We start from the raw sequence: 24,565 nt of genomic DNA, 5'->3' as shown, positions 1-24,565 counted from the left end.
GTTTTGTTGATGTAGATGTGGTGAAGGCCCAGTCAGGTGATAGACTCTGGTTCCATTGGGATAAAGACCAGGCCGCAAAGAATAACTTCAAATTTGTCATACAACAGATTGGCAAATGTCTCAGTCCACTTGCCAAGCCCTCCTCACCGATAGATGAAACTACTCGTAAGTCAGATGTCTTCAGTAGTTATGCTGAAGTGTTTATAAAAATACCCAATGTTATAAGATCTCAAAAGCACTCATTCTTTTGTAGAAATATTAGGAAATATGGGAGTATTTTTATTAAGCTCCTGCCAAGAGACGGCGGCATATATTGTTGCCCATATCCCTTGGTCACCTGTAGTTGTATCTTATCATATCATATATACTGACCTTGACCTACTTCGAAGGTCATTGGGGCAGATATGTCTTACAGACTTGTCCCTTGATTCCAAAGTAAAGGAAGTGGATGTTAGATATTAGGCTATATATCATAAATTCAAGGGGAAAAAATGGGAAGTTACGATTAATGCGAGAGTAGTAGTAGAACATTTGAAAGTGTCATGGAGCATCAATTGGTATAGTAAAACATGGTATTGGATGCCAGTATCAGGTGGCAGGAGCACATGCAGAAGCCCTTTTTTTATTTCTTTATTTATCTTACAAATCACAGAACTAGAGGACCCGTTGGATTCCGATGCCATGGCCCTGTGTGCCCGTGTCGGCCTAGCGACAGCGGTGGTGCCCTCTACTGGTGTGTATCACTACAGACTATACGCGACAGAGGACACTAAAGATATCAACACCAAGGATATGAATACGTGTTCAGTGATTGTCAACCCCGGACCAAAGGTAGGGTGGAATTATCGATGGTAAAGACAAAAATGTGTCACAAATTAATTGAAGGCTGATTATTAGGAAATTGTATTTGTACCAAAAGAAGTAAATAGCCACAACATACTAAAGCATTACTTATTGGAGGGTTTTGAGGTTTTATTTGTCGACTAGTTTAACCTCCCTGTAACTAAGATTTCAAAGTATTTCATTTTGGTCACCTATTCTAATTAAGCAACAGTAATAAGGACATCGATGTAAAATGAAGAATTATATCTCTCACAGAATCACACGATCCACTTGACTGACAGTGGGTTTGAGCCCAAAGTCATCACAGTCCGACCCAGTGACCGTGTCTGGTGGGTTTGGCAAGGAGGAAAGAAACCCCACAATATCATACAGGTAAATAAACATCATACAGGTAAAATACACCATACAGGTAAACATACATCATTCAGGTAATTATACGACATACAGGTTATCAAACATCATACAGGTAAACATACATCATTCAGGTAATTATACGACATACAGGTTATCAAACATCATACAGGTAAACATCATACATGTACAAATAAATTTACATCATGCAGGTATTAACATAAATGTAAAATAATTCATATGAATAAAAAATTGCATTAAATTGTCAAGAAGAAATTCTTCTTACATACAGAAGAAAATACCCTCATACAGGTAAAATTACCACATACAGGTAAAATATATCATATGATTAAAGAACATACAGACAGATTCTTACTCATAAACAAATTGTATACAGGTAAAAAAATGTAATAATCCATCATTTCAGTCAAATATGTCCTAGTAAATCACATTTTACAGGTTATAAAATGTCATACAGGTAAAAACACATTGTTCAGGTAAAACACTATGATAATGAACTGTTTGATGTTACAGGTGTCTCACCAAGGCAGCCATATTGAGGACGGTTTCTGTAGTGGAATGTTCCGTGACCCACCCTCGGCATATGTCCACCAGTTTACGGAGGCTGGTGTCTTCTACTTCATCAGGTAATATTTCCCTTAAATTGTCACCTTAATAAATTATTGAGTTTTTCATAGAGTAAATATTGTTCCATGATTGTAAGAAACATGTATTGCATTAGAAGATAAAAAAGGTTTTACAATGTCAAAGTTGTATTTAGGAAAGGATTAGTGTTTTTAATGTTATACAAGGTTACATAAAATTTTTGTCTGGTAAAATTTTTGTCTGGTAACATTTGTCCACTATTGCCTATAAAACAAAACTTTTTATGATATTTTAGGGTTTTGCTGGACAACATCTCCTATTTAAGTGAAAGTTGATTTGATTTGTTATTAGGTTTTTGCATTACATTTCATATTTAACTTTAAGCAATTTTTATCATATTATTATTTAACTATAGATAACTGATAGATAACTATAGAGGTTAGATCACAGATATTCTGTAATTTTTACAAATGAATTCTGCATGTCTTTTATTCAGCTCAAGCATTTCCAAGGTGTTTGGAGCTATCGTTGTATCCACACAACCAGTGGTCCACGAGGTCAAGGTCGGCATGGCAGTCAATCCTGACCCCCTGACGGTTAGACAAAACGACATTGTGGCATGGACATTCCGCAGCGTACGTCAGTATGATATCATGGAGGTCCAGAGCATGGATCAAATTACAAACGAACTTGGAGAGGAATTAAAGGTCCCTAAACGGTAGGTATACATTGGCTTCTGGGGAAATTGAAAATCCCTCAATGATTCATACATATGGGAACTATGACAGGAGTTGAAAGCCTCAGTTGGTTTATGTCAAGTTCAAATTGTGTAATGCCAAAAAGGCGATGGGGAAAATAAGTATTTTAATATCTAAAGTGACAATGGTAGGGAAATAAGCTGACATTATAACAAATGTTTTCATGACAATTAGATCATTTTATTAAGTATTTTGTACCCAATTTGTAGGCGATGTCTGAGCCGCGCCATCAAACAGCCTGGAGTGACACAATTCTATAGCAAGTCATTCTTCCAGAACCAAGGGGACAAAGATGTATGTAATGTACAAAGAATAACAATGATAACACTGTAAAACTGCTGTTAATTAAGGGATGATTTTCAACCTCTTTAATATATTTATTTTAGAATATCTTTTTGTAGAAAGCCAAATATATCTTGAGTTATTGTAAAAATACTGTAAATTAAATAAGGATTTTCACCTTTTCTTCTGTGGATTTGTCACTCTGTAATGAACATTTATTCAAGAGTATGTTTCTGTAGAACCCCAAATATATCTCAAGTTATTGAAATGCTGTTATACTTTTGTATAAAGCTGTCTCCTAGATCCTAGTGGGGATGGCATGCCTGGGTTCTGTTATTTACCAAAAGATTTTTAAATTTCACTTCTGTCCATGTTATATTTTCTCAACGTGTAAACTAATTACTCAGCAATCCATGATACTCGTCATAAGCAACATCATACACATCCATATTATGTCATTACATCACATCCCTGTTTTACTGTAGAAAATGGAAGCCCCCAAGATCAGCAGTGTTATATGTGACGAACGCTACGACAACATGGTAATCCGTGTCACGAGTTCAGGCTTCAGTCCGACGTTTTGCTATATTCTCAAGGTAAATTCTTACTGCTACATGTTACAGTTATCAATTTTTGCTGAATATCTTCAAAGACTGTTTAACTTAATTTGTTATTTTCTTGTTCTTTGAAAATTAAAAACACTTTGTCATTGAATCTAATGCCCGCTTCAATATCAATATCTTTCCTTTGGTGTGTTTTGGCAAGGAAATTAAAGGTGACATACATCAAGGTAAACATGAATATATCAGTCGGATATGTAAGCAGACCAAGTAAACCAATTAAAGCACTTACCAAATATCTGCTTTAAAACATCCAACCCTAAAATTTTATAATGGATTGGTCTGGTCTTTGATTTAGATGAGTCTAAACGTGTCTTTAGGGATGAATGAGATAATTAATGACAACATCCTTGTTTGTAGGGCCAGAGTGTTCTGTGGACATGGAAGGGAACAGATGAGGAACATAATATTGTTCATGTTGGATCGGATGAAACCAGGGTAAGTTATGGTCTATGGTCTGTCTGATTTACAGTAAAACCTGTCTATAAAGACCACCCCAGGGACAATGGTCTACAGATTTACAGTAAAACCTGTCTATAAAGACCACCCCCAGGGACAATAGTCTACAGATTTACAGTCAAGCCTGTATATAAAGACCACCCCAGGGACAATAGTCTAAAGATATACAGTGAAACCATGACTATAAAAACCACCCCAGGGACAATGATTTACAGATTTACAGTCAAACCTGTCTATAAAGACCACCCCAGGGACAATGGTTTACAGATTTACAGTCATACCTGTTCATAAAGACCACCCCAGGGACAATGGTCTACAGATTTGCAGTGAAACCTGTCTATAAAGACAACCCCAGGGACAATGGTCTACAGATTTGCAGTGAAACCTGTCTATAAAGACCACCCCAGGGACAATAGTCTACAGATTTACAGTGAAACCTGTCTATAAAGACCACCCCAGGGACAATAGTCTACAGATTTACAGTGAAATGTCTACAGATTTACAGTCAAACCTGTCTATAAAGACCACCCCAGGGACAAGAAAAAATGGTCTTTATAGCCAAGTGGTCTTTATACACAGGTCAAATTATGTTGAATCTTAAAAATTACCATTTGGTACCCTAAGTAAGTGGTTTTATGAAGCAGGTTGTCTTTATACAGACATGGTTGTTAAGGCAGGGTAGATTACTCCAATTCCAGTTTGATTTATATTTTCTTTTGTGTTGTATTTTTATATGATTGTTGTTTTAAATTGCTTGAATAGAGATTTTTTTTCTTCTGGATTATGGAATTATGCAATGTATCACAGGTTTTGTTGTTGTTTTTTTTTTTTTTTGGGGGGGGGGGGTTAGATTTAGGTTATATGCCTTAGGATGAAAAACTTTTGTCATTTTACAACTAATACATGTCAACCTTTTTGTTTGTTTTTCAGGATGACCCCCTGAACCCAGTGAAAGGCCCCAAGTCTTTTAACAGTGGTCAGAAAGTAAAGAACAATAGTTTCCTGTATACGTTTGATGAGCCTGGCTCATACAGTGTAGTGTCGCGGGGAGCAGACGGATTCGCCTGCACAGTCTATGTTCTCAGATCAGGTACAGAAAACATGCACATTACAGAAATATCTTTATTGTTTCATTAAAATGATCTTTTATTACTTCAAAAAAACATCTGTTTGGGGGAAAATGAATTAATGTGAAATAACATATGAAAACATATCCAAGAAGTAGAGCTGAAGTCGTTGTTGTTTGGTTGGTGGGTAAATGGGTCCTCCGCCAGGAAGTAGAGCTGATGTCGTCGTTGTTTGGTTGGTGGGTAAATGGGTCCTCCGCCAGCCCCCTGGTTACTCAGAGGTATGCAAGGGACTGAAAAAGTAGGGAAACTATGATTCAGTGGAGACAATCTCAACAGGCAGGAGGCAGATGTGTTATGAAAACCTTGCAAATTACAAACTCTTATTTTAGGGTTATGTGAATAGGATAGCTTATACAACTTTCCCCTACCTTAAGGGTATGACTGAGAAATTCCCAACGATAAACCTAAATGATGATATATTCTTTATTTAGGATCTGTAAAAGAGAATATCCTGAGTCTGCCACATGTGAAATACATGGGTATATTCTAATCACGAGAAATGATAATAATTTTTGTATCTTTCCCTGGTTTAGGCCCTAAAGTGAAGGAGCCCACCATAGAAACGTCTAATGGTGGAAGTGTGAAACAGTATGATAAGATCCAGCTCTCCTGTACCACTCCGGGCTCCAAGATCTTCTACACCATCGATGGATCTCCACCCCTTCTCCATCTGGAGGCTGCCAAGGTAGGAGATCATTGGTCAAATTGGGGTGGTACTGCTCCTGCCCATCACAGGGTCAAAGGTCACATGTTTTATGTATATTACCATGGCAACCATGTTGTACAGACAATGATGTTTAAAGTTTCATTGAAAACAAAATTACATTAAATGTTTTCAAAAGTATACTTATATGTATTTTTACAGAATGTAAGTTCTAACACTGAACTAGACACATTTTATATTTTATTTTTATTTTTTCCTTCACAGCTGTATAAGTCAGATAAAGGTGTTGTCATGAAGCAGCCAGGCATAACATTTGTCCGCGCGATCGCTGTACTGGAACGCTCACTCAACAGTGGCATCTTCACCTCTAAGTAAGTCTGCGGTTATTTTACTCTCTTTGTTTACTGTACATAAGACTACAAAGCACAGTCTTCTAAACTATAAATATTGCCATGATGATCAGGGGTAAAAGAGTTCAGGATTCGAGGCCACCTAATATAGATGTTATTAAAGAGCTTGTAGGGGAGATAACTGTCAAAATGTCACAATTGTATTGTTGAAGCTTTGTATACTTCTATACTTACAGGAGATTCCTGGTGTCAGACGATGATGGCGCTGATCGACAGTCTCTGTCATCTGCAGCATCAGTAGCTGAAACAAGACCCAAACCAAGTGTAAGTTACTAAAATTGATTTTCTGGGTCTACTCTGCTCTGAAACGTTTGTCTACAATTTTCTTCATTCTTGTGCCATTAAGTAATGTAGAACAGTTTTAAACTTTATGTATTTAGACTTCCTATTGATTTAAAAGAATGTGAAGTATCATGATATATAGTGGGGCAGTAAAAGCTGGGATGAAGGGGTTCCAATCTTGCTTCAATGAATGACCTTGACCTACTTTCAAGGTCATAGGAGTAAATAAGTTATTTAACTGAACACAATAAGCTGCCTAAATCTCTGTAGATTTATAAAACACACAAAAATTGTCTAGAAAGAAATTTGTGAATCGCTCTTCTATGTCAATTGGAACATCTTTTGCTGTGGAAAGTTCATTCAAATGTTGGTGTATCACTTGTTTCTATTCTGTCTTTGCAAATCACAGAGTTATCTCCCTTAGAAGTTGGTATCCATAGTGATGCCATTATTTCATGAAAGAAACATGCCTCGTTTTCTTGGAAAAGTATAATGTTTTCCTCGCAAACACTTTACACATAATCAATATCTACCAGCAAGGGAGGTAACTTTGTAATGTGCATAAATGAACCAAACATCACGTTTGTTACATTTCACGGTGTAATTATGGTATAACTATAAATGGGTTATTTGTATCTTCAGAAGGACGGTGCCTGGGATTGGTGGGATTGTGCTCCCCACATCAAGGCTTGTTTCACCGAGCCAGGGGTGATGGAGGTATTCTGGAGTCCTCCTGAGGTTGGACAACTTCCCCTCATAAAGGGATACGAGGTAAGTCAGCAGATCTGAAATTTAATCACTTAAATTTTCCAATTTTGTATTGAAAAGATATAGCTGTAGTCACTTTATTTTACTTTTCTGTTTTCCAAAGTTATATAATTGGAATAATTCACGTACCACATAATACCCGATAACGTTTGTGCCGGACTATTGTTTCTATTGGTGATGAAATGATGACAAAAGATGATATCCCGTGCTAACATCATTTCAGCGAAAAGATTACAAAGAGTTACATTCCATCACCACTAGAGATATAAGTACAGCACAAAGGTTATGGGATATCATGTGGCACATGAATTAGTCCCATTGCAGGAATGATTATTTTACGAAGATATTTTTGCTATATTATGGACTCAATTGCTAATCTGACACATAACAAAAGATACTGTATTCGACCCAATAAGCTCCCTGGGCGTTTAAAAAAATGAAAAAATGAAAATATGCTTCATAAGACAAAAATACTGCAAACCTATACAGTTTTGGTCTTTATTGCCCAGGCAATTGAAATTGAAGCCTCAAAAGGGTGAGGGACGCTTTTAGGGACATGGGCATTTATTGGGACGAATAAGGTAAATAGTTTATCAGGAATCAGAAGAAATAAATATTTTATAATAATCTGTTTTCTTCCAGTTATTCCTCAATGGTATTACATACTGTGATATGTTCCCACCAAACAATACCAGCGTTAACGTCAGCGGTATGGCTGGAGGTCGAATGTACGAGGTCAAGGTCGAGGTCTACCCTATTCACAACCAATACACACCTCTCCTGTCCAACATCTTGGTGAGTAGAAATTAAATTAGGGTGTAATGGTATCTCAACAGTGGAGATATCTAAGCTATTGTCCATGATTGCAACATTTCTTTTAATGACTATAAAAGTTCAAATGTATAGGACAACATGCAAAGCCAATATTATCTTGCCCCAAAAGTAGCTGTAAGTGAAAATGGCATACAGATATATTTTTAAAACAATACAAAAAATTATCAAGCATATTTCTATGACTACCTAGATATTATTGACTTCTCTCCCACTGCTTCTTCAGTTAGCATTTTCATTGTGCTAATCAACCATGATCCATTAATGCAAATTCATTTAATTATAGTTGCAAATTAAAATTAAGTACATGTTTCTATGCTATGATATACAATGGTTTCTTAGGTAATGAAATGCCCTAAGCGAACCCCTGATGGTGGACCAGTGATCTCCCTTGAGCGTACTGAGCGTCCTGACGCCCTTGCTGTTGTGTGGATGGCCATCGATACACCAGACTATCCTATATCAGGCTATCTCATCTTCCTCGACGATGTCCAGTGTGGCAGTCGGGTAAGTCAACACATATCAAAGTCTTAAGGATTTTATTATATTGGCTTTGTATTTTATTTGTAAGCTCGGTTTATCACTGACTACTAGTCGGGATCATTTTGACACTTGATTCTTATTACTAAAGCTTGTGGCTAAAGTCTACTAGTCAGGGTTATTTAGACACTTGAATCTTATTACTGAAGCTTGTGGCTTCTACTAGCCAGGGTTATTTAGACACTTGAATCTTATTACTGAAGCTTGTGGCTTCTACTAGTCAGGGTCATTTAGACACTTGATTCTTATTACTGAAGCTTGTGGCTTCTACTAGTCAGGGCCATTTATACACTTGAATCTAATTACTGAAGCTTGGGGCTACCATATTCAGAAGTTGTTAAGTGGCATGTTTGCCATTAATGATCTATAAAAATATGTATATACGTAACTCCATAATTCTTTTTAATTTATGATAAGAGTATTTTTCAAACTTTTGATGGTCCTTTATATTCTTGTAACCTTAACTGGAATAGTGAGATAACTCAAATCACTACGATTGACTTAGTACACCATTAAAAAGAGAATTCTATTGATGAGACAAATGGTGTTTTGCAAAACAACTATGTAAGGTGGTAACAAAATATTTATATTGTGTTTAAAGTAGATGGCTAGCCCAGACAGTGGACCGGTGTAAGGTTGTGATCAGTGACTGATTTCATAAACTAATTTTCAGAGCCTTATAAACCGTTTATAGTAATATCTATAATGTGTGAAGATACTAAATGCCTGGTCTCCTGTTGCAGCTGGTGCCTAGCCCCGACAGTGATCAGTGTAAGGTTGTGATCAGTGACTGATTTATAACTAATTTCAGAGCCTTATAAACTGTTTATTGTAATATCTATAATGTGTGAAGATACTAACGCTCTGGTCTCCTGTTGCAGCTGGTGCCTAGCCCAGACAGTGATCGGTGTAAGGTTGTGATCAGTAACTGATTTATAACTAATTTCAGAGCCTTTAACGGTTTATTGTAATATCTATAATGTGTGAAGATACTAATGCTCTGGTCTCCTGTTGCAGCTGGTGCCTAGCCCAGACAGTGATCGGTGTAAGGTTGTGATCAGTAACTGATTTATAACTAATTTCAGAGCCTTTTAAACGGTTTATTGTAATATCTATAATGTGTGAAGATACTAATGCTCTGGTCTCCTGTTGCAGCTGGTGCCTAGCCCAGACAGTGATCGGTGTAAGGTTGTGATCGGTGGCTGTACTCTGAGACAAATCCATAGGGTGTATGTTAAGGCTCTTCCTCATGGTAAGTGTCCCAAATTTATAACAATGAGTCTGCAAATCCATGAAATATATGTATATTGTATTTTTACATTTTGCATTTGAATCCTACGTCTCTCAGGTTAAAAAGCATATGCATGTTTATTGTAACAGGTTAATGTACCATGAGTACAGAAAGATTTAAAATATGGCTGACTCTTTTTGCCCGCAACCTACATTTTGGTTTACGGTTCACTAATAAGCCCCCCCCCCCAATACACCCTTTGTTACAAATTTTGAAAGTGCCCTGGTCTCTAATTATGGCAAATACAAAAGTCGTACACTAGGGATGGAGGATACTCTTCTTTGAATGATGTTCATATCAGCTTCGCTGGTAACAATAAGCTTGATATATTTAAAAGCCATAACAATTTTTTTTTATTTTTTTTTCACCAGGGGCTACCAATGGTAAGTTTTTCCTATCTTTTTCCTTAAAAACTTAAGCTTGATTTTTTTTTTCAAATAAAAGAAAATTCTCATTCTAACCATACATGTTTGACACATATATCTGTTGAAAACAATTGCCTGTTAAAATCAGCGATTGACAAAACTAATAAATAAAATGTTTTTCCTCAAACTATCAAATTTCAGATGAAGTCATACCTTGTGGTTTTCTGTGTGCCTCAAAATCCTCTAATATTCGAAATAAATACAGTAAGGTTTCTTTTGGCCTAATCTCAAAATGGCTTTGAGTGATCGATTGAAGATTTTGCTAAAGTGCAATAAACAGATTGTTGCTTCTTTTTCCAGCTTTTTGCTAGAGAAAAATTAAGTTAGAAAATAAAAAAGAAAAAAATTTTTGATTTAAAAAAAGATTTTGTATGTGTAGAAACACTAAAAGATGTTTGTTCATGTGTAAATTGAGCGAAAATTGTCACTGCTACACAGCTAGGCTAATAATGTAGTGTAGAACCTCAGTCATATAACCTTGAGATAAAAATCTATTTAAGCAAATATGCTTGTGATTTGCTTAAAGCATGTAAAATTATGTGCAATCTGTATGTTAATCAGTTGTATATTATAACAGAATTTTAAGAGCTTGCGATATACAGTAAATTATATTTTTGAAGTTATATGTTGTTTTCAGGTGACATGGTTCTAGAGAAAAGGACCAGAATCTCTTTGCAAAAATGTATCATATTTTTCATGAAAAAAAAAAACTTTCCTGAAGGGATATGTTTAAGTTTTTATTTCTAATAATTATCACATTTGACCTAGTTCCTTAACAACAGGCTCTAAATGTCCATTTTGTGACATTTTGTGACTTAGTGGCATTTCATTTATTCCCAGTTGACATAGAACATGCGAAGACCTCAAACTTGCTGGAGGTCACCCTGCCCCTCGACTTTGAACAAGTAGAACTCCCTCCCGAGGAGGAACGCATGGATGAGCCAGAATTCTACAAGGAGTATATTGAGATACAGGAAGGCGCCGGACAGCTACCGGGGATGGATGGTAAGAGCTGGGTTATTGAAGAGTGGGAGAAAGGGGAGATAATCACAACTAAGAATGAGAGGAAGGGGAGATAATTTTTAACATGAACAGCAAAGGTTACTGTGTGGAAGAGTGAGAAAAAGGGAGATAATTTTACGTATGGGTGATAAAGATTACTATGTTGGAAAATGACAGAAAGGGGAAATAATTCTTAAAATGGTTGATGAGGGCTACAGTGTGGAAGGTTGGCAGAAAGGGGAGATAATTCTAACCACTAATGAATGATGGGGTATACCATGCTGAAAAGTAAGAAAAGAAGAGGGATGATATCTTCTGTAACCATGGATGGTAAAGAATAGGATGTTGGAAGATATATTTTGTTTCCTGAATATATTGACGAGTTGAGATGGGATGAGGAGGTGGAAGGGATAGTCAGGCTTTATATAGTGTTGACAGAATGGGAGAGAGGGAATTGATTTCTAACTAGGGCTTTAAATGTTACCTGTTTTATAAAGTTATAGAGGGAGGGTATGATAATGACTACGAATGATAAGTTCGGAATGCTTCTGTGTTGGATAAAAAGAGAATGGAAAGCGAAGCGTAAAAATATTTTTTTTTATAAAGCAATTTTTCATTAATGTCTTTGTTTATCTTAAGTAGATGATCATACGATGATTAATATTGTATAATTATGAATATATTGAATATGATGGTTTTGAATGTTTAGGTTGTGTTGTTTGATGCTAGTTGTGTGAAACACATTAATATACTTTACACTAAGTATTCTTAGATTTAGTTTTAGATATGCATGATTCTAATTATTGCATGAGTTTCTTTGATTTTCAGAATTTTAAACACATGTCTTTCTTTTTTTCACATGGAGAATTCTTTTTTATCAGAAATGTGATTGAGTTTCCAGGAAGATTCCAGGATTTATCTGTCTAACATCATATATGATCAATAATTATTGTTACAACAATATTTCTTAAGTTATCCGTCATTGCAGTATCTTCTACAGAAAACTTTCTGTTGTCAGACAGCATTGTGTGATAAAGCTTTTAACAAACCAATAATTTTCGGTGGTCTAATGGCATATAGCTTCCATGGTTGCTAACTCCGAATCAATCAACATCTAATTCCTTGTACATCCTACCAATAGAATGATTTGATCTTATGATAATGTACTGTAAAAACTTCAATAAATTGTGCACCATTGTTATTTTGGCAAGTACTTTTTGTGGCTGAAAATGAAAAATAATCTCTCAGTGTAAATCGTGAAATCAAAATTTTGATGCTACTTAAAATGCTCAAATGTTTATATTCGCAATTTACACTTATCTATAAACATTTTGCGACATCATTTTTGCGATAAATACACTTTAGGACTTGAAGTTATATAGCCTTATATAGTTCCATACAAACACAAAATAATTTGTATGTATCTTTAAAATAAGAATTTACTGAAAATAAATTAAATTCATAATTAGTATACTATTTATGTACAGATAATAGTTTAAGCCAGTGCAGTGATGATAGATCAGATGAGATTGAGTTTAACTTTGGTAAATATAAGTTGCCTTCCCTTGTTTTTGATATCGTGACATCCCTGGGTGAAGGTGAATTGATAATGACCTTGACTACTCCAAGGTCATGACTGAAGAATTGGTGTTGGTTTATTTTCAAAAGCATGTTTTTATCACTTTATATTTTGTAATTTCGTTATAATTGTTTTGTTTATTTTTATACATATCCCTTAAATCATTAACCCCTGTAAATTCATAATGGACTGGTCTAATCTTTGATTTAGAAGAGTCTAAATATGTCTTAAGGGGTGAATGAATAAAGCATAATCTCGTTGTTTATTATTTATTAGTGTATTTTATTTGTTATGTCAAAGTTTACCTGTTTAATTATGATCACAGTAGCTGAGCATCTTATACAGATATAAACACATTGGTTTTGAAACATCAGTCATAATTCAGAATAAATCATAAAAAAATACCATGAAATGTTGTTTAGTAAGGGTATGATAGCTGAACTGGTATATTTACACAGTGAGATAGGATGCATTAATCATTGGGTAGGCGTTATTTATTTTCACATTGTCAGTTTATATTTTTTGATTACTTGACAATTCATGCATGCAGTTTGAATAAAAGTACATGTGTTTTTTTTTTCTTGGTGTAATGGAAGCTAGATTGTGTGACATTTACAAAATATACCACTTTTGTATTTATATATTGTAGTATGTATGATTTATGTTAGAACTTAGGACATTTGTTGAGTATTTATATTTAGTATTATATTACATGGTACATTTCATATGGCAGCTTTTGTAAATAACATGATTCTAAAAAAAAAAAAAAAAAAAAAAAAATTTTGAAAAGAATCTGTATCTTCTGCTGAAGTAGAAATGTAATGAAGTTTCTTTTCATTATGATAATATGGGCATTATTAGGAAATAGTAACATCTCTGAGCATGTATGACCATTGTTTTCAAGCTAGAACTACAACAATTTTTGCTGAATTGTCTGCTAGTCATGACCAACCACTGGGTAGGTATATATATATAGATTTGCTTCAGAGGCTGATGACAACTCACAGGTATCTATACTTAGGCTAGTGCTAGAAATGTACAAATAGAACGATTTATTGTACATACGATGGCTTCTATCTAACAGATCACAAACAGGACGGGGGTCCAGAAAATGTGGAGTTAGAGAATACAAGATACAAAGGTAAATACTCAGGTTCAAGGTCAAATTTATACTGAATATCCAATGTCAAGGTCATGTATTGAGAAGCATTTTGGATACTATTATTAAGAGAATAGAATTGTATACATAACAAATTGAAATATTGCATTATGCTCTATAATTATATGTATACATGTGAATAATTCATGTTAAGGAGTTCACATATAATCATTTTCTTAGATTGCCAGACATGAATGGCTGATAGATTTCATTTAAGTCTATTCCTTTTTCCTATACTTGTGTTCTGATTCTGTTGTGAATACTTCCTGCCTATATACCTTGTAATATTCTTTAAACTTTTCAAATATTTTGTACTACACTTGTGTGGCTCCAGAGGGTGTACGGCCCCTACGGAAACCAGTTCTACCTCCGGAAGAACGAGACATATATGAACAGAACATCATCAGTCGTCAGCCCACTCCAGTCAGATCTAGTATGCGTGGAAGCATAGATAGGCGTGATTCAACCATATCTTCAGGACGTCGTCAGTTATCTTCACGACGACAGAGTGTTTACTACAACGATGAACAAAGTTCTCCTGTGCCCCCTTACGGCAGTCGATACGCTTCACCAGACATGGCCAAACCAGCTTCACAGAATACGCTACGGCGACCATCTATTCGTTCACCAGTTTCCAACGATTATAGCAATGGTCATGAGAGAGGAAACAGACTGTCGTTTAAAATGATGGGTACTGTTGCTGCGGCTTTGAGGGTTCCCCAGTATGATATGAGAGAGCAGCATGTGAAAAGTCATATCACATTCAAAGTAGTCGCCAACACCATGAGGAAATTTATCATGCAAGAAAATATCTTAAGGAAGGGAATTTGTGCAGGCTTATATGTCCAAAAATTCAAATTTGATTGGAAAAAATTCAAGAATTTTGTAAAAGTCACAGAAGCTTTTAAAGAACCTGAGAAAACAACCAAGATGTTTGAAATTCAGGCTCCTGCTATGCCAAAACCAAGCAGTGGGGGAGGCTTGCCACGTCGGACCTCAAGTCGTATGCGGTCAGGAGGTCGAAATGACCAGGTCAGAGGTTACGAGGACCATGAACTTAAGTTACCGGAGAGGGGCATTTTGAGTGGTACGCGAAGGGAAGAGTTCTTCAATCAGCAGTCACGGTCAATGGAAAGTATAAGTCCTGACCGAGACAGATTGTATCCTAGCAACCAAGCAATGGACATGGACGGAAGGTCAAGGTCATTTGCACATCAGTCAAGGTCATTTGATGGTGTTAGTCCAGAAAGGATAAGAGGTCATTCAGGTTATGACAGTTACTATGAGAACAGTCCAAGGTCAAGGTCACATCACACACCAAGATCTGGACAACGGTCAGGAAGGAACTATTCGCAGGATTACGGCCCTCCGGACTATAACCGGAGACAAGGGACAGGTCGAACTGTTGAATTTGAACCCAACACCTACAGAGACCAGGACACATTTGACGGCCATGACACAGGGTACTGGGATATGGAAGACGGGGACTCGGATTACTATGACAACACACCATTTCCTCCCAACAGTAACAGGAGAACACACGACCCAGGGGCAGAGTTTCGACGAAGGAGATTTAAACACCAGAGTCCGAGATCAGATGCTGAGAGTCGATATGAGAGATTTCAGGATAGCAGTCCTGAGGATTACCGAAGGTCATCTTATCGTCGACCTCGAGGACCAGACATTCCAGGTCAAGCCCATGGAGCTATCACCATGAAGGAGTTCAACAGGATGACAGCAGAACAGAAGGAGGAATTGGAAAGGAAGAAACTGTTCTCTAAAATCTACGGCGATAAATTTCCTCAGGAGCTGACTATGAAATCTCTCAAGGCATATGGGCCCATGCTGAGGAATGAGATGTTGGAGGACGCCATCGCTGTAGAAGGTATAGTGTTAGGTTGGTGTTGTATCACAGGGGCAGGACATAATATACATCACAGGGCCAAGGAATGGTGCACGTCACAGGGCCTAGGAATGATACACATCACAGGGGCAAGGAATGATACACATCACAGGGGCAAGGAATGATATACATCACAGGGCCAAGGAATGATACACATCACAGGGCCAAAGAATGATACACATCACAGGGCCAAAGAATGATGCATGTCACAGGGCCAAGGCATGATGCATATACATGTAATTGGAACAGGTGTTGTGTCACAGGGGCAGGGCATGATACACAAAGAAGTGATATTGTCTTACATGGAGCATGACATAAGGATTAATTTGACATTTGTCACTCACGACATAACAAGCATGCTTATATGTGTTTATATTCTGTGTTGTGTCACCAAGAAGGCATTGCAGTATTTCATTAAGATATGGACAAAAATATCAATAAATAGCACTTAGAGTCGAAACATGTCAACAACTATCTGATTAAAAAATCAGCTTACTGGAAGTAACTACCGTGTTAGACTCACTCTTTTATATATTTAAATATCACCAATGTTTAAAAATATATCAAGCATGTTTACTTCACATTTATTTTGTGTGTTTTTTCTTCTATAAGGGGATGGACATATTTGAATTGTGCATTTCTTATTCAGTGAAGAAAGTCTTCAACATTTCTTACCATCTTTTCATGTTCACTTTCACTTACAAGCAATGCAGCTTTACTTATTTCATTTCAGAATTCACTTCTGAAAATGTCAACTTGTTTTACATTATGCCACCCCATCTCTGAAAATGGCATGTTTTCACATCAAATCCCATGTTCACCCTTGTGTGGAAATTATTCATGAAACTTTTCTACACATTATTCCTCACTGTTATACAAATTTTAAAATGTGATGCCAAATGTACATTATTTGATATATATTTTTTTTTAATTCAACGATTGTTATATATCAAACTAAATTATTTATTCCAGTAGAAAGTACGACAAGTACTTCTTACTCTACAACAACCGTAGAGTCGTCTGGTGAGTCGCGTCATTTATCGCAAATAAAATCAACTGCAGTCTGCTTATTTTTTTAATGTCTCTTGTCATATTTCTATACATTTTTTTGTGTATTTCTAAAAGAATTTATTGTCACCAAACATTTTCAGTAATAATATGACTTGTATTCTACATTTTCTTGCCCACACTGTAACATGTTTCATTTCAGTTTTATTTTAGATAATATTTGCATTCTGCAATCTCTGTTCATTAATTTAACTCTTAATTGCTTGACTCATGCTGTACTAGTTACCAGTATCTTCAACTTATTGATAAATATTTTTTATAAAATATCTTTTAGTTATAAGTATCTTTAACTTATTGATGATTATTTTTTTATAAAATATTTATGAGTAACAAGTATTTAGTGTTATCAGAATGTACTGTGAAAACCATTTTTATTAAGTATGATACCAGGGTATTCCTTTGAAAACTAGTGTCTTCCAACAACTATTAATCCTGTCTTTTTATCTTTTAATCAGTTCAGACTCATGTTAGAGCGAATACGGTATGTGTGATCACTTTCCAATAAAATTCTGAAAATAACGACGGTTCACATCTATTTGAAATTAATGCTAAACATCTCTATGTAATGTCAGAACCATTTAAAAATTTTATTAAGTCCTTTTCAAATAAGCTCTTCCTTAATATGTATTTTTCCTGATAAATGCCCTTGATATTTTTATTTTTTTAATCAGTCAAGTTACTTATTGGGTAAATATGGTATGTGTAAATTGTTTCTGTAAAATTCTGAAAATATGTACACAATACCTTCAGTTATTTCCCATCTGTTATTTCCATCTGTTTTGCTATTATTTTTTATTAGATGTGAATGACTTGATATCGTTGTACATTTAGAGAAACACAGACAGGAATGCTTGATAAAGTGATATTAGAAATTTGTCAGTAATTATAATATAGCCGCCTAGTGATAAGTTTTTACACGTTATTTTGGGATGAAACACTGAATTAGGCTCAAGCCCAGGTAAAAATAAATGCTGAGCATAGCCTGAACGGGGATGCTTCAAATGCTCTCTATTATTAGGCATAAATTTATATCACTGTATGACAATAAAACAAAAGCATGAAATTAAACTAAATAAAAAAGGGGGCCCAATTTCTTTTAATTTTGGGTGTTTTATTGTTTAGACGAAATATCTTAATTCAAAGCACACAGTAAGAAATATTTTAACAATGTAATCTTGCATAAAGGTGTAATTTGGTTTAGCGTTACACGTTAGGACCGAGACGCAGTTTAGGTTCACCACTCATCGCATAGCCTAGTAGGCATATCTCGAACGCCTAATAGTTGTAATGTGGTACAATATATGTGAAACGGTGTCATACACGACAAGCATTTAGAATACGATAGATTTCCATGAAAATACGCTCAGAACAGCATACACGGCTAAGTGTCAGTGAACATTTAACCTAACGAAAATCGTATTCTTTGAGTGTCAAAATCCTCCTCAATTGGAGGGTCGATTGGGACATTCCGCAAAACATTTCAAATCGATGTTTCGTCTACTGTACTTTATATACCGAATTATAATAATAAAAAAAAAATATAAAAATTCCCCGCAAACGCCAGTAGACAGCGAGAAGTTATCACAGTTCAAAGAATAACACAGAAAGTCTTCCAGTGATTCTGAGGGATCGTAAGTCCCACTTTTTTTTAACTATCGTGTTTTTTCACCCAAGAAAGCATGGTTATTGGACGGCATAAGCATGCCATAAGACACACGGTTGTGGATGTCACAACAGAGTTTGTTTAATACATAATTTAAATGTCAGCTAACAAATAATTATCATGACTTGGGAGATAAAGGCAGTTTCTTGTGTAATTCCATAACAATTATAATTGAGTTTTAAAAGGTTTGATTATGTTTAGATACCCAACTATTCAGCATTTTCACCACAATCGTCATTTTCTTCGAAACCGGAACCCTGCTCAATCGAGCGACCGGATTACACATTGACTGCACTGCTAGTAATTGCGCAGCAATTTTTGTATTTGAAGCTACATAATAATGTTTTATGATAAAATTTAAGCCATTAATTCTTGAATATAAAAAAAAATATTTACAAAATCGCCGTTTTTTTATCGTAACAACGCACAAAGAATGAAGTTATTTTCGAACTACATTTTGTGTTTGCCTTGGTGACGAGAAGAACTGACTGGCGGCTGTTCCGTATCTGTACATACATGTACGATAACAAGGTACAATGTTGCAAAATTGTATAATAATCTTATACCTAACACATATAATTGATTTTTTTCAACAGCGGAAATTTTAAATTGGTTAATGTAAATATAAGGATTGATTATCAATTTTGTTGCTTGCATTGACTGATGAAGAAAGTTAATCTCGTGCAAATGTTACATGAACTGCTTCGCAGTTCACTTCATTTGCACGAGATTAACTTTCTTCATCAGTCAATGCAAGCAACAAAATTGACAATCAATCCTTAAATACACTACTGTGTTTTTACTAATTAAACTTTTTCTTATTATTTTAAAGTCTCGTCATGATATCCTAATTCAATAATGTGTTTACTAATGATTTAATTTTTTTTCAATAAACAATGCTTATTGTTATTATTTGGTTTATTCCAATGTATATAGATCTATTTTTTATAATGATTTGACTTTTATTTTTTCCCTTAATCTCAGAGTTGTGAGATTAAAATCCCAAGGTGCAATTGCCAAGTATTGTCCATTGGTTGGTGATGATTTTACTGGAACTCTGGCCAAAAACTAGTGCTGTAAACCACCTTTCTGTCGCGACTATTCAATTTTACTATTTCCAAAGAGTAACACTTGTGAATTTAAAAATTGTATCAAAATTCCTATCAATATAAGTGACTGGATATTAATTGACCAATCGCCAGGTGTAATATACCCACGCCTCGTGCTCGTTAACGCATGTGTACCTATTCAATGTTGGAGCAAACATTGTAGCACACACAATACATAATGTTAAGTCATGTAAGCTGGCGATCTGTCAACTCGTGGAGATCAACTTTTGTGACTTAGCTTGAATGCGAAATTCGCAAAAGTAAATTGCACTCAAAAGAAAGTTGGTTTGCAGTATGCCCTATAAATAGATCAGCTGAAAGATGTTTATAGACACAGGTAATCAAAAATTTTACTTTAGAATTTTCAGTATAAAAGTTACATCCTCATTAAATGATCAAGTTTGTTAAAAAATAAAGAATCATGAGATGATCAATATAATTCAGATAAAAATTATAAAAATCTATGTCATGTTACTATGGTTACAGAGATTCACTAACACTAAGATTTTAACACTGAAGATAAAATCCTATACATATACCGTAGTATAAATCCTTTGTTTTTCTTAATGTTAAGCTTTTGTTTTGCAGGCTTTATGGACGAGAAGATTTCCATCATTACATATTTGTTTTGGATTTTTTTATAATCATGTGTATATTATAATGGTTGAGATATTTGCGTAACAACTTTTAATTTTAGCTTAGATCACCTAATGCACAGAAGATGTTGATACAATTTCTTTATAAGAGTGGATTTAAATACTGAATTGGTTTTAAGACTTTTCTTTGTCATTACACAGATCAAAGTGTAGGCACAGACACGCCTCAGCGATCACCTCGCCAGCGCAGGAAACAATATGACTACAATGAGGAAGGCATTGAGTACAGGAAGTATCGGAAAGGCATCCCTCATCGCTCGGTATCCGACAGCAACGAGAGCGAGGATGGTTCCACGGAACAGGATTCAGATGAGGAATCGAGCTCGGAGAGCGGAGACAGCCAATCGAGAGCCTCAATCCCGAGTCAGAGCAACCACCTAAGCTTTGATGCTTCTAAATCTTTTGCTGACAATGATAAGTCGGTAAGACGCACCAAAGAGTCGCGAGCTAGTTCTCGCATGAGTGGACAGATGACACCAAAGGAAATAACAGTTGAACGAGGTGAAGTCCAGATGTCGCGAGCCCCGACGGCTGCCATTGAACCTCACTCTACGTTTGCCTCCATGGAGATAGGAAAGAAGAAGAACAAGACGGCCATTATACAGGTGCAGCAGTCGGTACAGCTAGACGAGGCACGACTAGCAGACATGGACGTGACGGAGAGAAGGGTCGCTGTAGCCGCTGATAAGATGGAACAACTGAGGACTGTGGACGATGGAGTGGTAAGTTAAAGATCAAGATTTTTATTTGTTCAAATTCTGTAAAGATTTCCATTTAAAAAAAAATGATTACATGTATAACATTGTATCAAGGCATCTAGTAGATTCGTGAGAGAATGTTTCAGAAATTCACAAAATGACTCTTTAGGATCGGAGAACTATCATGTCAATTTGACACATATCTGAGTAATTGTAAAGTCATTTTGGTAGTAGAATTTAGAAAATGATATTACTGGATTAGTGTTTGTACCTGTATGTCTCGCGAATGAATAGTTTGCATAAGTGTATTTAAAATTAGCATTTAATTTCAAGAGTTATTGCCCTTTTCATTAGTCTTTCTTATAGTTTAGTTCATTTAGACTTGTGTGTGTAGTTCAATCCTTCCTATTCAGAAATTCTTTTATTAAACTGCAGCTGATCAAAAAAGCCCACGAGCAGAACACCCTGCCTCCCCCGGCCATCAAGGTCAGCTCCAAGGGTAAGACAGGGGTGAAGGTCGAATGGCTGTTACAGGACGAAGTTCTACCTGAGTACACACTCCTTCTGTACGTGGTCAACATCGTCGGTCAGAAGTTTGGATCAGAGTTCAGAAAGAGTGACCATAGGTACGTCATGTCATTTTTGAGCCTTTTACAACTTTAATGCACAACCTTCAGGACCAAAATTAACAGCTTTTGATAATTTTGTTAGGAATGCATTTACTGAGAGGTTAAAAATGTAAATACCGTCATTGTTGTAAAATCTGTAAAGAAAGAAATGTTTCTATCAACTACAATTTTGAAAATGTTTATTTATTTATGATTATGATTAAGATTATGTTCCAATTATTTGCTTGCAGTCATTATCATTATCAGAAGCTTGGATTTCCAATGATAATATTACTCAGTAATGTAATACTCACCGTTACAATGTTTATATTTATAGGTATTAAGAAGAGTCACAGTATTATTCATATAACTGAAAATTTTCAAACTTTCTGTGAATTGCTTTGTAGTTTTGACTGTAACATTGTGGAGGGAGACAAACAGATCCGAGCTCAGCAGCATTGTTGGAACGTCCAGGACTCACAGGAGAAGTCCATATTTGGTCTGATGCCTGGCATGACCTACAGGTAAATATTGTACAATTCTCTGCTTTTTTGCCGTTAGATACCAAAATCCTTTGCATGTTCGTTCAATTATTTTTCCACTATTAATGTAAAACATTGATTCCATTTCAGGATTTTTGTGATCGCGAACTACAACACCCTGAAGGGAAATCAGCCATACGAGGTCCAGACGACATCGTCAGTGATATACTACACCACCATGGGTCCCCCTAGTGCCCCTCGTCTCCGTGTCTGTAGTGTAGACCTATATGAGGTAGGTTATATATATGAAGGGTACCCCTAGTGCCCTTCCTCTCCCTGTCTGTGGTGTAAACTTACATGAGGTAGGTTATATACATTAAGGGTCCCCCTAGTGCCCCTTGTCTCAGTGTCTGTAGTGTAGACCTATATGATCATATCGAGGTAGGTTATATAAATGAAGGGTACCCCTAGTGCCCCTCCTCTCCATGTCTGTAGTGTAGACCTATATGAGGTAGGTTATATACATTAAGGGTCCCCCTAGTGCCCCTCATCTCCCTGTCTGTAGTGTGGACCTATATGAGGTAGGTTATATACATTAAGGGTCCCCCTAGTGCCCCTCGCCTCCGTGTCTGTAGTGTAGACCTATATGAGGTAGGTTATATACATTAAAGGTCCCCCTAGTGCCCCTCGCCTCCGTGTCTGTAGTGTAGACCTATATGAGGTAGGTTATATACATTTAAGGTCCCCCTAGTGCCCCTTGCTAGGTGTCTGTAGTGTAGACCTATATGAGGTAGGTTATATACATTAGGGTCCCCCTAGTGCCCCTCATCTCTGAATCTAAATTGTGGATCTCAAATAGCTAAGCACCATTAGTATTATATACTCTGTTACTTTTCTGGTTAAAATTTTGGAATTGTCAAAGATTTTTCCCTTGGAGCTGATAAATTAAAGATCCAATTTGATGTTTGTGTACAGGCTACCGTGGAATGGGACGAACCCTCCATGCACAAAGAGATGTCACTGAAGGGCTACCGCCTGATGGTAGACAACAAGCCATTCAGACTGACTCCCCCAGAGAAGAGGAGCGTTGTCATCAACAAACTGGAACCAGGTACTGTAAAAATATATATCATACCAGTTTTCAGATAGGCAATGATGTCTTTATTTATAGTCCACTTCTTTCTCTTTGATTATTGATTTCTATTCCAAGCAGTACATTAAGATTCAGATTTTGATGTGTGAAAAATTGGTAATGTTTGAAAAAATAAAGTTTTGAGGGTGTAGGGGTGGGGGGGGAGGGGGGGGGTGTTCATGAATTGTTACTCATGTCAGTCCTATCTAGTTGTGTCACGTCACATCCTGTCCCATTCAGACATCAATGGAGTGGGGACGGGGACATCGATGTGTTTAAGAAATTTATAATTTAAATAACATGACCTTTTGTTAATTGCTGAATATTGAAACATTGTAAGTTTTCCTATATATTTTATGTCACTATTTTGAGGTAAATGGGTGATTTGAGTAACTATAAATAGACTGTTACAGTAATTCTTCCATCTGATTACAGGGAAGACCATATGTGTACAGGTTAGAGCCGTGGCCAAACAAGGTAACGGTATCGAGAGTGAAGCTTCACGTCCCATCTACATCTCCTGTCCTAGAGCTCCCGCCCCGGCGGCCATCACGCAGGAAACATCGATGAAAACAGGATGTGTGCTGATGAGCTGGAAGAAACCGGAGAGTCATGTACACACGCCACAGGGAGAATCGATCTGTTACTACCAGTACGTAATCTCAAATATCATAGAGAAAATCTGTTACTACCAGTATGTAATCACAAATATCATAGAGAAAATCTGTTACTACCAGTATGTAATCTCAAATATCATAGAGAAAATCTGTTACTACCAGTATGTAATCACAAATATCATAGAGAAAATCTGTTACTACCAGTATGTAATCTCAAATATCATAGAGAAAATCTGTTACTACCAGTACATAAACACAAATATCATAGAGAAAATCTGTTACTACCAGTACATAATCACAAATATCATAGAGAAAATCTGTTACTACCATTATGTAATCTCAAATATCATAGAGAAAATCTGTTACTACCAATATGTATTCTCAAATATCATAGAGAAAATCTGTTACTACCAGTACATAATCACAAATATCATAGAGAAAATCTGTTACCACCAGTATGTAATCTCAAATATCATAGAGAAAATCTGTTACTACCAGTATGTAATCACAAATATCATAGAGAAAATCTGTTACTACCAATATGTATTCTCAAATATCATAGAGAAAATCTGTTACTACCAGTATGTAATCACAAATATCATAGAGAAAATCTGTTACTACCAGTATGT

The 24,565-nt window shown here is 35.9% G+C and overlaps 1 protein-coding gene across 1 annotated transcript in view; it reads left to right on the top strand.

Annotated features, from left to right (window-relative positions):
* The window catches only part of LOC138336376 (uncharacterized), a 61,743-nt gene that overhangs the window by 5,316 nt on the left and 31,862 nt on the right, over positions 1 to 24,565 (top strand). Inside the window, 26 exon segments of the mRNA XM_069285847.1 lie at positions 16 to 165; positions 653 to 831; positions 1,099 to 1,215; positions 1,729 to 1,841; positions 2,297 to 2,518; positions 2,768 to 2,852; positions 3,326 to 3,436; positions 3,821 to 3,898; positions 4,850 to 5,009; positions 5,583 to 5,734; positions 5,978 to 6,084; positions 6,300 to 6,387; positions 7,048 to 7,176; positions 7,816 to 7,968; positions 8,347 to 8,511; positions 9,700 to 9,796; positions 10,207 to 10,218; positions 11,101 to 11,265; positions 13,926 to 13,982; positions 16,876 to 16,926; positions 20,541 to 21,121; positions 21,533 to 21,723; positions 22,113 to 22,229; positions 22,338 to 22,479; positions 23,163 to 23,298; positions 23,755 to 23,971. Of these exon segments, the coding sequence (XP_069141948.1) occupies positions 16 to 165; positions 653 to 831; positions 1,099 to 1,215; positions 1,729 to 1,841; positions 2,297 to 2,518; positions 2,768 to 2,852; positions 3,326 to 3,436; positions 3,821 to 3,898; positions 4,850 to 5,009; positions 5,583 to 5,734; positions 5,978 to 6,084; positions 6,300 to 6,387; positions 7,048 to 7,176; positions 7,816 to 7,968; positions 8,347 to 8,511; positions 9,700 to 9,796; positions 10,207 to 10,218; positions 11,101 to 11,265; positions 13,926 to 13,982; positions 16,876 to 16,926; positions 20,541 to 21,121; positions 21,533 to 21,723; positions 22,113 to 22,229; positions 22,338 to 22,479; positions 23,163 to 23,298; positions 23,755 to 23,971 (3,775 nt within the window).

This window comes from Argopecten irradians, chromosome 12 (assembly GCF_041381155.1).
Source record: "Argopecten irradians isolate NY chromosome 12, Ai_NY, whole genome shotgun sequence".
In the NCBI taxonomy this organism is placed as follows: Eukaryota; Metazoa; Mollusca; class Bivalvia; order Pectinida; family Pectinidae; genus Argopecten; species Argopecten irradians.
This window is presented reverse-complemented; position numbering and strand designations above follow the sequence as displayed.